Here is a 14,582-nt window from a genome sequence, read left to right as displayed (position 1 = left end):
TATATCAAAGATTACCACGTTTAAGTAATTATATGTTTTAAAAATGTTAGTGTTCCTAAGTAGATGTAAAATAAGCTGAAAGGTTTAAATATTCAATTTAAAAGAAACTACATTTTAATTATAAAAATAAAGCTAAAAAGAAATTAGATAAGAACAGAAAAAACAGTTCGTAGTTTTTGTAAAACTTATACTTATACTTGTAGCGACAGTTTTGAAATTAATCGATTCTTACTAGCAAAATTGCTGATTTTAAGATCAAGTTTTTTATATAGCCAGATCATCGTACAATAGGTTATTTACAAAAGACAAATTAAAACGAATTTGTATGTATAAACCTTAATTTTTGTATAACTAAAACAAATGCTATGATTATAAACTATAAATGATATAAAGTACATTAAACTTTTAATTGTGTTAAATAAACAAAAAAAATAAAAGTATTTACGAAAAATTCCGAAACGATTATTATGATTAAGAAGCGAAATGAAACACAATTTTGAGATCTATTAATTCTATGAAATGTGTAGAGAAGTTTTGACAAAATTATACAGCATAGTTTTAATACGTACTGTTTTACTTCTTCATCTTTGAATTGATATCAAAAATTAATTATTTGAATCGACTTCTTCGTATTTATAAATATTTTACGATTGTTTTATACTTCTTCGGTTTTCAATGGCTTTAAACTTTCTAACTCCTGTTTTATTTTATTTGTACTTTAAAAAAACAGAATTGAGTTGAAATAACATTAATTAATTTTAAAAAAACCTATGCTTTGAAATAAGTAGTATGTATAGCTGAAATTTACTAAAAATTTTGTTTGTTCTTCTTAATTTTGCTTTAAAAATCAAATAAGTAATGCTTAATCTGGCAAAAAATATAATTAAAGATACTGTTAATGAAAAGTACTTTATTGTTTATTAATAAAGTACTAATGTGATATTTTAATTAAGTATTTCAAACTATCATTGTCACCTGATCATTGGGTTTGTTTTCTTCTCTGTCAGGAATATTTTTTCTTAAACTCAATTTGTGGTGAATCTATAAATACACAAACTTTAAAATTAAAATAGTTGTCCAAATTATTGTCTAGGTCAGGGTTTCCCAAAGTGGGCGATATCGCCCCCCTGGGGGCGATTTTAGTATTTTGGGGGGCGATAATTAGTAAGGGGGCGAAAGGGTGGGCGATAACTAGTAAGGGGGCGAAAAGGGGGCGATTTTAAAATTTTTGGTTGTCATAAGATTTTTACTTTTTTTCTTGCTATTTTACTATTTTTAGCTTGCTATTAATTGTTTGACCCTGAGGTAAAACTTAAACAAAAAAGTTTATTTTATTTATGATAAAAAAGAAAAAAATCTAGTGCTTATGACTCCTACTTTCAAGTAAATGCTATATTTTCATTTATATATTTCCATATTTAACAATTACATATATCATAGACGATTGGAATCCCTCTCACTATTTTATAACCTGACATATATGTTATTTGGGGTTATAAATGGTTTGTAAAAATCTATGTTATTTATTACTAACTATCACCTCATGATATTTCCAGTTGTTTTTTGAAAAGTCACTAAGTTAGACTAACAAATAAAACTATACAGGGTTGCCAATTTACCTAGAAACCTAGAAAAACCTAGAATTTGACAATTTAAGCAAAAAAACTTGGAAAAAATCTGGAATTTTTAACAATTTTAACATTCTAAGTAGTAAAATTTAGATATGACACAAAAAAGCTATCATATAGATAAAAGTATGGATCCCTTCGAGGCAAATACTTTTGAAGTAAACGACTTACAGGAAACCTTCTCAGACTTACAAACTGACCTTAAACTTAAAGTAAATTCTTCCTAAGAACGATATGAAAGCTTTTGAACTCAACAAAAACTAAGGCAAAAGTATCCAATCATTTTAGAGAAGTTTAGATTGTTGTTCATAGCTTTTCCTTCTAGCTATGTTGTTAAGAAAGCTTTAAGTTCTGTTATCAACATCTTGAGCAAAAGGTCTAATCTAGATATTTATAAAGGAGGTGACTTAAGGCTCTATTTTACTAATTAAGAATTAGATTAGAAAAACTTGCAAGCAGTCATATTCCTCATCCTTCGCATTATATTACACTTCAGTAGCAGACATTATTTTATGGAAGTTTTTTAATTTATTTGATTTTTTGAAGTATTTCTTATTTAACCTGGTTTGTGTTTTATTTAAGTAGTCTTTTTGTAATAACAACTTTATTAAGCTATTTATTCTACAACAGGTTTGCATAATGCCTAATAAATATTATTTACGGTAGACTTCCTCTTGAGTTCGCACTTTTTACCCAAAAAAAAGTGCAAGTTTATATTTTCTTAAATTTAACTAAGTAAAGTCTATTACTTACTAAACATTAATAAAACAAAATATATATAATATTTAATAGCTTATATAGATCTAGTTTTTTTTAATGAAAGTTTGTTTTATGTTTTAGTGGACTTCATGTTTATTCATAACATCATTGCATATAACGTATTGAAATTTGTCATTTTGTAAAAAAAAAATATGGTAATAATTTTTTGAGTTTGCACTTTTTGATTTTTTTCAAAGTGCGAACTCAAGCGGAAGTCTACTATATTTATTAAATGGTTTATGTTTTAAAGATTTTAATAATTTTGTTTTGACCTGGTTAATTTTGTAGTTGATATTCGTTGTTTTACAATACACTAAAAGTTTTTATAGCATAGTGATTAAAATATTTGTTTGAAAGACCTTTATTTGACAGGTTTTTGTTATTACTAGTTTAATCTGTATACAACTTATATCACTATAAAACTATTATCTGATTGTAATATTTTGACAACCATTAAAGTTTTTATTTCTAAAAAGTTTTTTTTGGTTTTAAAAGAGTATAAATTTGAGGTCTCTATTTGAAATGACTTCTACTTTTTCATTTAAAAGTTTCTTAAACACAATTTTATTTTCTAACTTGATTTATTATTGTTCAAAAGTTTATTATAATATAAGGAGTTTTAAACTATTAATACAACTGTTTTTTGTTTTATCTGAATTCAATATATATTAGCAATTAGAATATACTTAGTTTATTTTAATACTTCAACACTAGCTTTTAGTTTTTCACTATTTTCCTCTGTTAAATTATTGTAGGCTAATAGCTAGAAAAAAAAAACTTTTTAAACAGAATTAAATAAGCCATTAAAAGGACTGCTACAGTTACAAAACAAAATTTAAACTTAGTTAAAAGTTTTTTTTAATTGATTACTTTCTGTTCACAGAATTAACTGTAAAACATTAGATTTTTTTTTGAATTTAAATAAAGAAAAAAAAATTGTTAGAATTAACGTTTAGTTCCCTAAAGATTATTCCAAGTCAAATGCTTTCTCATGGTATTCTACTACGAAAAAATAGTTTAAAAAGTTAAAAATTAAATTTTTAACCTTACAACTAACTTGCTTACAATATATCTTAGCATTAAAATTAGTAAATTTACTGCATTAACTGAAGCTGTTGATGAAACCACTTTTCATGTGAGATAATCAACCAGTCGGTTAAACTTCCTTTAAATAGATCAGAATTAATGTTTCAATATTTATTTCATTATGTGTAAAATAAACTGTTAATTCTTTTATAGTTTTTTAATCTCTGGTATAGATATTTAAAAAAAAGCCTATTTATAAAGTAATTTAAATATTTTGTGCGGCTTAAATAAGTTACTTAGTATTAACTTCTAAATGTCCGAAATTTGTTATATGAGATATTATTAAAATGTCAGGTTTAAGTTAAGATTTCAGGTGGGTAACGTACGGCTTAGATCCAGTCGCAGATCCAGTCGAATTTCGACCCGCTAAGTAAATTGAAAACTACTTGTGCAAAATAAATAAAATTTAGTTTTTTGATATTTAATATTTTGATATATGCTTTCATTTCGTTTTCAGTTCACAAAAAAATTTCATAGATCACAATAATACTAAATCATTTTATTACAATTTTGCTTGAGTTTTTTAATTTTCTTATTTGTAATTTTTCTAAATCATGCAGCCCGCAATTACATTTTCTAACGAGTTGAAAATAGAAAATATTTTTTAGTAATTATGAATTGCTGACTACAAAAGTTGTCCACCACTGACGTAAAAGTTTCAATAGTTTCAAAGCAGATCATATTTAAACAGGATTGATTACAGATTACTCAAGTCTTTTTAATAATTAAGTATTTCGATACACTTTACTGGGCTTCTAAGAAAATAACTGTAAATTATTTTCTCAAGCCGTGTAAACTACTTTGAAAAGTGCGTGCATAAGAAGTACAAGACTAAATTACATTTCGTACGCAACTTTTTTTAGCTCAAAAGTTTGTACTCAAAAGAAAAACTACTTTGTAAAATCGTGGGGGGCGATTTTTTTTCAAGTTACTGAAAAGGGGGCGATTTAGTAACTGAGTTTGGGAAACCCTGGTCTAGGTTGTATAATTTGTTAAAATGAGTTATTATCTATTTTTACAAAATACTAGTTTAATAGTTATTATTTAAGTATTTTAAGTAAAAAGTACTGTACAAATGAATTTATAGATCTAAAATAAGTTTATACAAAACAGGAAAATTAACACTCAATATTTGATCAAAAAATTCTAACTCAATACTATAACACTACTATAAAGTTTAAATGTATATTAAATAGAAGCAAACTTAGTTATGTGCCAGTAAAATCCAATCAAAGTAGGTTGTGGGAATATAAAACAGACATGAAATACGTCACAAACAAACTAAATAACCTTTCTAACAATGAGGACAGTTGTCATGGCGACCAGCAACAAAACAACGGGAAGTAGGACCATCTGTAGCAAGAAACTTGTGGGAGTGGCCACTGTTGTCGCTGTTGAGTAACCAGTGGTTGCCGTGGTAATATTTTGTTCTTGTGTAGTTGTCAAGGTGAAAGTTTTGGTTGCTAGGGAAAGTTTTGTAGTTGTTGCTAGAACTATGGTAGTTGTTGCCATGGTAGAAGTTGTAATTTCTACTTCAGGTTCTTCATATTCATATGTTGGATCCATTGGGAACCAGTCTTCCACATTATCAGGAGCCTCTTCCAGATCTACGTCTGAATCTGAAAAAGAAGAGTATTAATATTTTTAAAAAAGAATTACCATTTTGTGAAGATGACTAGATATTTCTTGGATGGCTTATAGGTGTTCACAACAAAAAAAAAAATTAAACAATGAAAAAGCTGTTCAAAGCACAAGTGTTTAATTTATGTAACTTCTACTTTAAAGAAGTAATAGACAGTAAATGTACCTTGTTACAAAAGTTTATAATAGTGTAACAGTGTAATGAAACTTAAAGATCTTTTATTTCAAGGTATCTGTTTAGTTAATAGTTAAAAAAGCAATTTCTTTCGACATTGTCCTATAAAACTTAAACAACTTGTTAGCAATATTGAAGCAAGCTAAAGTTAGTATTTCGAAACTTTACAAACCAAATTGTACATTAAATTGTTTAATTTTTTTTTTTACGAAGATAAAACTATAGCTTTAAATTACTTAATGCACACAAGAATGTGCTATAATTATCACCTTTCAATCTTATATGGCTTTGGGCTATCATGAAAAACATCATTGTGGTAAAGCAAATACTTGCGGTAAAGTGGTTAGCATTTTGTGTATTGTTTCTGTTTGGCGTTAAAACTCGTGGTCATACTGAACAATACAATCATTTTTAATCTAGCTCTACAGTATTTTTTTACAGAACAATTTTGTTTATTCTTTTAAACTTATGTATGTTGCTTATATTTTCATGTTTTTAAAACAAATCACACTTACTTTAATTTAAATAAAAGTACCTTTTAACTTGAAAGTATATCTGCGTATTTTAGTTGAGCAGCAGCTTAAAATAAAAATCATAGTATCTGATACTATTCAAAACTTTTATTTAAGTAGAATTAAGCAGCAACATTATTGACTAAAAACTAACAGTTTTAAGCTACTAACTTAGTATAAAATCTATCAAATATCATATTTAAATATTAAAGTTGAACACCAGCTATGTTAGCTACGGTTTTTATTCACTATATTTATAAAAATAAGATACCTACAATGAATACTTGTTTAAAAAAACTTTTTTTTTTAAATTGGGAAAAAGTAAGTATATAGTAGAACAACTATATAAAACCAACCAGGATCTCCATAACAGAGTGGTTCAGTTCCGTTCAGATCAAATTTAGAAGAACAAGAGCAATTGTCAGGAATACACTTTGCATCAGGAAAATTATCACAAGAAAAACCACAAAGAGATTCTACTTGACAGTTAGGTACGCAATCATCATCTGAAGTAAATTAAAAATAAAACAAACACAGATAACTATTTTATTATACTTATAAACAATTTTGTAAAAATTTTATAGTAATAGTTTGTAAAGATTAAAAAAAGTAATTCATTAAAACCACACGCTCTTTAAAATATAAAAAATAAACTGCAGTAGTAGTCTGAAAAAATTAAATTTTTAATTCTACTGTAACAACCTGGTAGTTAGGAAAGTTAAAGTCAAAAGACAAGAAGAAACATATTAAAGTATTATGATATCCAAAATTATAAGTGATTAGAGAGGTGTAACGTATTGTAAAAAAAGCAAATGCTTTTATTAAAAAAAAAAATTAAAGTTATCGTTTCTTTGTATGAAAGTTTGTCTTAAAACTTAATATTTACTTAATGTGAAAAAAATATTTATAATACTGCCTATTTTAGCTTAGAAACCATAAAAACATTTTTTTACAGTGTAGTAGAGCACAATAAGGAAAAACAAAAGTTGTTTAAGTTTTGAAACTTTCCAAAAAAATGAATTAATTACAGTTTAGTCCAAACGACAAATAACTTTTCATTTAAACACCGGAAATTTTTACGTTTTCTACAACTCTGCAATTGACGTTAAATTACTGAAAGGAGCTCCTTGTTAAAAGTTATTTATAATAAGCGGCTTCCCTTTATGTAACGTGAATAAGCGGATTGTTTTCCTAGCAAATTGCTATTTAATTTACTCAGTAAGTTGCACTTTTTTAAAATTATGTCGTTTGTGGTCTTTCAAGTTAAATAAGATTTAATGTATATAATTGAACTTTCTTTAGTTTACAAATTTTTAACATGACCTCAATGATAAAATAAGTCTTTGAGACTTTTTTATTTATATATCAGGTATAACATTAGTTTTGAACGTTTAAAGAGAATAGAAATTTAATTTATTTAGCTATGAATACAAATAACTTTTTTTATCAGGTTTAAAACTTTACTAGCTAATGATATCATAAAGTAGTCTAAATTAATAAAAAAAATATTATAAGTAGGTGTTTAATTATAATAGAATTATTGAATATTTCTCTTAAAAAATGTAACTATACTTTTACAAGCAAATAAAATAAATTTTCCTATACAATTCTCACACTCTTTTACCCTTTTCAAATGCAAATTATTTACAATAATTTTTAAACATTCGATTTCACGGATGTCGTGCTACACTGATTTCACGGTTGAAAATAAAAATCATTTCGCAATGAAATCAATTTGCATGTAAGCCGCATACAGAGTATTTATTTTTCGTGTCCCGAAAAAAAAACGAGTTCACGAGAAGATTTTCCTGTGACGTCACAATAGAGACAATATGTTCGAGTGAACGGCAATAAATGCTGTTTTCCGAAAAAGCAATAACTTGCTCTGAGGTTGGGAAAATAAAGCGAAGTATGTTATTTTACTTCAAATTTTTTTATAGTTGTAAAATTTAATGTTATGGAAAAGAATATAATTTAAAAATAGTAGTTAGCAGTTTTAAATGAAAAAAAAAACATTTTAATTAAAAAAAAGTCTAACTATTACTTTTAGTAAAATTTTGTTTAAACTTTTGGGTTTAGTCGAAAGCGTTTGAAGTTTGAAAATAAATTAAAGTAATATTAAAAAGTAGTGAAGCTGTTTTATAACCTAATCTTATGTTGTGCAAAACTTAAAAAAAATAACTCATAAAAAAGAGATTAAAATACTTTTTATGAACATGAAAATTTAAAGTTTCAACGAGTCAAGTGGATATTTTATCTCTTATGTTTGCTTTCAAGAGCTCTTAAAGAGCATGAAGTCACGAGAAAAGTGTGAGAAAATCTTTAAGTTTGCATAAAAGCTCGAATAACACTCGGGTGCTGAGAGCTGGTGTTTTAAAGGATCGAGTTTCGCACTCGAATTTTTATTGATTGAAAATCATCTATCTGCTGCATTCAGTTTAAATGAAGCGTTGCGAGTTTTAAAACTGTTCTGCAGATTTGAAATTTTATAAGAAGAAGTAACTAGTAACATTTGTAATTTAGTTGGAATATGAATGGTTTAAGCAAAATCTAATAAATAACATTTTGAAGCAGTAACTCTCAAAAGTAACGGTAACTTACATTTAATTCATAAAATTTAGTAAAGCTTTTCAGCAAAAAAATATTTCAATAAAATACTTTTAGGGTTTAAACTAGTTGAATAAAAGTATTAGAACAAAAAAAAACTATTTTAGATGTCTTTGTACACTAAAAATAAAATTTTCAAGAAAAACCGGTAATAAAGTTTGATATGTAAACAGAACGGGAAGCAAAACTAATGTTTCAATGTCTGTTTACTTAGAGTATGAGACTTTAAAAACCTTTTTGTCTCAAATATGACAAAATATGATACATTAATATGTATACGCATGTTAATTAAAAATGACTAAAAATTGTTAAATTACAAACAAAATAAATGAATATAAAATAAAGATAATATATAAGACAAGTATATAATAAACACTTAGGTTGACTAATTATAAATCATCGTAGTTTGACGTTTAAAATTATGTTTAAGTACAATTAAAATAAAAAATATTAGTTTTATTGAATATCAATGATAAATCAAATTTTAAAAACAATGATTAGATCATAAAATTATGCAAAAAAGTGAGTTGTTGATTTATTGTTTTTCCACTAATTTTTGGACGTAAATCCGTATACGATATTTATAAAAAAAACTAAGATTTTTTTTTCTTACATTTTAACTGATTGGAAAACTTGTACTAAAATTGTGTCATATAAACATTTACATCTCATATTACACCACTAATATTGTAGATATAACTAAATTATCTGCTTTATCTAAAAATACCATTTGAGTGTTAAGCATCATTAATTTCATATATGCTTTATGTGACTTGTCACCCGTTTATATTGATAAAGTATGCTTAATAGAAAGTTTTTGTTTGTAAATTATACGTCAAAAATGTCAACAAAGAAATCTTTCCATCAGCGAATAACAAAAGTCTGTTTGACACTTTTGAACCTCAAAGATTATTAACCTTTTTTTATTTTTTTTTATACGGATATTTTTGAGTATAGTTTTCAACTTAGTTTGATGTTTGTTTTGATTGACTTTTTTATGTGTATTTTAAAAGCTGACTCAAGTAACATACAAACATTCAAAATATTCTAATAAGTATGCGATTTATCGGTAAATAATTATTATTCATTATTAAATACTGCCATTTTTATGGCTAATATATTTATATTCATGATAGTAAACAAACAGAGTTTGAATTTAAAAAAAAATTAACTAACTAACATAACTTTTGTCTAATTTAATTTTTTTAGAAAAAATAGCCATACTTTTATAACAAAAACTACAATACACAATGTCACTATAGGTTGCCAAACTAGCTAAAATAAAATAGTCAGATTTTAAATACTTTCAATCAATGACATTGTTTTTTGTTCGCTGATGAAAGTAAAACGTGATAAAACAATCTCAAATTAAATTTAAAACGAGGGCGATGCATGACTCTTTATTGATTTAAACAAAAAAATCGCATCGATTGCTGTTCTCCGAAGATAATGATAAACTAGAATTGAAACATGTGCCGTTTTGTTGCTAAGCAACATATGTTTTGTTGCCAAGTAAATACTTGCCTGAATCGTCAATATTCGATACATGTGTTTAATTTTAAGCAAATACAAGAATTTTCTGTTAACGACAAAAAAATATTCATTTAATTTTTCATGCACATTGGATATAAGACGTTATAAAGTTAATTTATAACGTATTATTAATTAAATTTATTAGTATTTAAGCTCACCTTCGTTATTGTCGTCTTCCTTGTTAGTATACTCATTTGGAGGTTCAGTTATACCTAAAAATCAATTTAAATAAATGTTGTTGCAGAAAATGCTCAAAAAATTTAAAATTTTCAAAAAGTGTTGAAATTTTATAAAAGTTGTTTACTAAAGAAAAAATTCAGTTAGCCCGTTTTTTAACTTAATTTAATCAATTAAATAGATCGAACCTTATAACTAACCTAAAAAAAGATAATAAATACATTGACATTAACTACATTATAGTTTATAAATTGATTAATCAAACTTACTTGTGTAGTAGTCATTGAAATAAGTTTCGTTTGTCACAAGACCTGTTAAAAGTAAAACTAATTTTTAGGGTTTTCTTATTGTTGGAAAATAAGTTAACTAAATAATTTTAATTTACCTTCTTCTATGTTTCGTTTCATTGCCATTTCTGGAGTTATTTTGATGTCTGAAAAAAAAAAAAGTAAAAAAAAACTTATGAATTGAACTTTTTATAATCATGATAATCAAGCAGTTCATTTTTTTATAAAAATATAAGTTAAAAACACTAAAAATCTATGTAAGATTATTAGTTTACGATATTCTATTTGCTTTTTAGCATCATTACTTATTGTATATAAATAGTTGAAATTATACAAAAAGAACAAGATGTATTATAAAAAACTATAACATTTTTTTTTTGTGAATCCGTTAAAATTTTTTATAAGTTAATCGTATTGAATATTTTATTTGATAGCAACTAAAAACTTTTTCTACTTTAAGTAGCAACACTAAACTAAAAAACGGCATGTAAAAGACACATACAAGAAGTCAAGTAGTTAACTATAATTTGTAACTAGCTGCTAACAGTTTAAAATTAAAACAACGCAAAACTTATTAAACGATTGAAATTATAATAAACTTATATAAAAATAAAATATTTAGTTTACTTTCTATATCTTTAGGCGCGTACAAGCAGGCATGCTCTTTCGGAATCCCGTTTTCACTGAAACTCTGAGCTCCGCAGTATTCGTTTTCGCTGCACTGTGAGTCCTATGAAAACATTTGAGTTGTATTGAAATACAATGCTTTGGAAGTAAATTTATTTCCCTACAACTTGAATAAGGGATCGCCAGCCTAGCAACGGATCTAATTCCTTAGAGTAAATTCTTGAAGAGCAAATTAAAAATATCCGATGCGGGTCACAGTATTGTGAAAAAGTTTTACTTAAAAAGATGCGTAGAAATATTACATTATACAAGACATGTGTAATGAAACGCAAAGTATGCACCAGTTTGCTCACAAGCCAATAAATGATGACGGGCCGCGCATTTGGTTCGGAGGACGCATTTTGCTGACCACTAAATAGATTTTATGAAATTCTTTAACTATTTCGTCTAAAGTACTGTAAGCTTAAAGTTATAAGAAACAAAAGTAACTTATAGTGCCGGATTTAAATTTTTTAAAGTTAATGATTTGAATAGTTGTAGTATTTTTGTTGATATATATTACAAACTCTTAACGTATACAAATCTTGTCAATGCTTTTCTTATTTATTAAACTGAAACGTTTTGTTGTACAGCGGGTTATTTTTTACAATTAAAAAAGAAAACTATAAAAAAAATAAATAAAGTTGTAGCATATTTTTATTACTTGATTGACTTCAATCACCAATCATTTGTAAATATAGGTCAAAAATGTAATTGACGCATACTTTTAGTTTTATTCACGGCTAATTGGTTTAATCGCTAATTACCGTCTAATCCAAACGGACGCTATTTGTCTGCTTTTGAGGCTTAATTAAATTAAACTTGAAAATGAAAGTTCTGTTTATAAATTGGCTTCATTTCAACAAAGCACTTTATCTCGCTAATCTATTTTGTTGCTTACTTAAGGTTTAGATTTATAAACTCAGTAGCGGTTTCTTAAACTTGTTTGGAATTTAAAACATATTTAAATTATTTAAACATTTAATGATATTTACTATCAAAAATTAGTTTTCAAAAAAAAAGTTTAAATTTTTTACTTTGTAACATTTTAACGTTTTTAACGCATTATGTAACTCTAGTGAAAGTTTAATCCTGCAAATTATACAGATAGCACAATCTAATAATCAAAGTACAAAAACTAACAGTTTCACAGGAGCATAAGCATTTTGAACAATTAACAGATGACCAGTGACCACTAACACATAACAATGTTGAATTTCCACATTCAGGACACTCGACAATGTTGCTTGATATTACGGATTCGGTGGGACGGGATGTAGATTGTAGTACGAGTAAAAGTACAACGAAAATACCTGCAATTAAGTCTTTGCATACAAGTTGATGGAAGTAAGTTACTTTTATTTCAAAATGAAAAACAAATTTTCAATTTGTAATATTAGTGTGATTAAATATACTATTTTTATTAAAATGTTTTAGTTTTGTCAAAATATATTTCAGTATTTTTTATTGTGTAGGAAATAAAATATATTCTGTTCCTTTGTTTTTGTCTCGTAAAAAGTTTTACAGTTTAATTAGCAACTTCTTGATTTCTAAATGAATAATTTTTTATTTAGAATATATAAATTTTTTAATATTTTTTTTGTATCAAGTCTGTTAAAAGCAGCTTTAAAGTTTGAAACTGTTACTTGAAAATATTTAAAAAATATAAAAGAAAATTATTAAGTTCGTAGGAATAAAATAGCTTTGATGTTGACTTTATTTATTTCATTTGATCTTTATATGCAAGCTTAAAAGTAAGCGAAAGTTTATTTTAAAGGTTTATAAATATTTATAAACATAGAAATAAAATTTCAAACCTTCAAATAAGAAATTAAAAATAAAATTTCTCGTATTTTTTACGATTGTTTTGAACTTAAAAAGACGTTTTAAATTTGTAGTTTTATATTTTTTCTCGGTTTAATAGTGTTATTGTTTTTTAAATAAATAAATAATTATAATTAAATGTGTATGAACTTATACATAACAAATTTTATACAGTTCTAAAGTAAAGTTTCAAAACTTAAAGCTAAAAACTAAAGTATATAGAAAAAAGATTATTTAGAAAAGTTATAAAAGCTAAATTATAAGTCTATTAATGTGACAGTCAAAAGCCATTTATATCAAAATTATTTTTAGTTCTTTTCTTAAAATGCTAGTTAAAGTATTGTACGAGTTTTATTCATTTATTACTAACTACTAAATTTAATATATGATAGTGCGTGAAAATATTTTACACAGTTAAGTAAAAATGAACAATTAAAAGATTTATAAGTATTCAAGCTGCAATTTATTGAACGCAAGCACCATATTGCTTTGTATAATTTCTAATTATATATAAACTTTTCTTAAATTGTTCTAAACTTAAATTACTATGTTTTTGTTAAATAAACTTAATATTTGCTATTCCGGAAAAATAAAAATTGATTTGTAAGACGTTTAAATAAGTGTACTAATTATGCAACTATGTTTGTATTTAAAAAGCTTAACTTATGTTTTTTCACATAGTCATTAGCTTGAAAAGAATCAAAAAACTTTGAATACTTTAAGAAAACTGTCTTATGTGTATTTTCTTTTTTAGCTGACAAAAGATTTTGTTTGACAACTTATAATGAAATTTAATTATTTCTTTAAACAAAACAACAGGAAGTTTTATTTGCGAAGGAATAAATTAAGCACTTCAACTTCTGCATTACTGAAATATTTCAACTACTTCTTGTGATTTTAATGAGACATTTTGGAAATAAAATCCATGATTAAATGTTTAGTTTTGTTTTACAATTAAGACATATAAGAAGCTTTTAAAGTAAATTTCTTTAATAAGTTGAGTTTTTGTCACTGCACATAAAAGATTGATATAAATTTACATATGTTTTAAAACCACTTTTTAATATATAGCTTTATAAGCTTAACTTCTATAGTTTAACAAAAATAGGCAAAAGTAGTTATATATCGGATTTAATGTAGTTATTTATTTAAAATTTTAATCCTAGGGCTTTATTAATCTATATACTGTTTCCAACGTTTTAGAAATTTACAAACTATTCCCGTTAGTTCGTTCCTTTACACAAATTAAAATAAACAAAGCTGTAACGCAGATTATTTTTAAATTATAAAAAAATTTGCTTTAAATAAATAAAATACGTTTTGTTAATTAACTGTTTTGCTGAAGCTAAACAGTACTGTATAAAGTAGCTTTAAAACTGTTATAAACAAACTTACTCCAATTGTTGGTCTCAAAGTAGCTTTTCATTTTTTACTTTTATAGCTATCTGACAAAACAAAAAGTGATTATAAATGTGAAAGATAAGTTAAAGTTTTAGTTTGTAAGTATAACTTTTTAAGCTAAAAATTTGTTAAACAGTTTTTGAAGTTTTTTGAGCACTGTACATAAAATTTTGTTTATGTTTTTTACAAGCTTTTATGTCCTTAAAACTCGATATTTGAACTTTACTACATTTAAAACATGTTTTTATCTTGTTTTAAATTGTAAACAATAATAACGTTATATTTT

General features: G+C 25.3%; 1 protein-coding gene across 1 annotated transcript; it reads right to left on the bottom strand.

Moving 5' to 3' along the window:
- Positions 1-14,342, bottom strand: LOC145836081 (uncharacterized). The gene is made up of 10 exons (XM_082943880.1): positions 14,291-14,342; positions 12,215-12,384; positions 11,033-11,135; positions 10,504-10,551; positions 10,388-10,429; positions 10,100-10,153; positions 6,158-6,307; positions 4,764-5,092; positions 976-1,041; positions 1-697 (listed from the first exon to the last, which is right to left on the bottom strand). The coding sequence occupies exons 1-10, from the start codon at positions 14,319-14,321 to the stop codon at positions 656-658; spliced, it is 1,035 nt and encodes a 344-aa protein (XP_082800006.1). The 5' UTR covers positions 14,322-14,342; the 3' UTR covers positions 1-655.
- Positions 14,343-14,582: the final 240 nt, after the last annotated feature.

This window comes from Thalia democratica, chromosome 5 (genome assembly GCF_965202585.1).
Source record: "Thalia democratica chromosome 5, ktThaDemo2.hap1.1, whole genome shotgun sequence".
In the NCBI taxonomy this organism is placed as follows: Eukaryota; Metazoa; Chordata; class Thaliacea; order Salpida; family Salpidae; genus Thalia; species Thalia democratica.
Note: the sequence above shows the minus strand (reverse complement) of the source record. Positions and strands in the feature narration are given on the sequence as shown.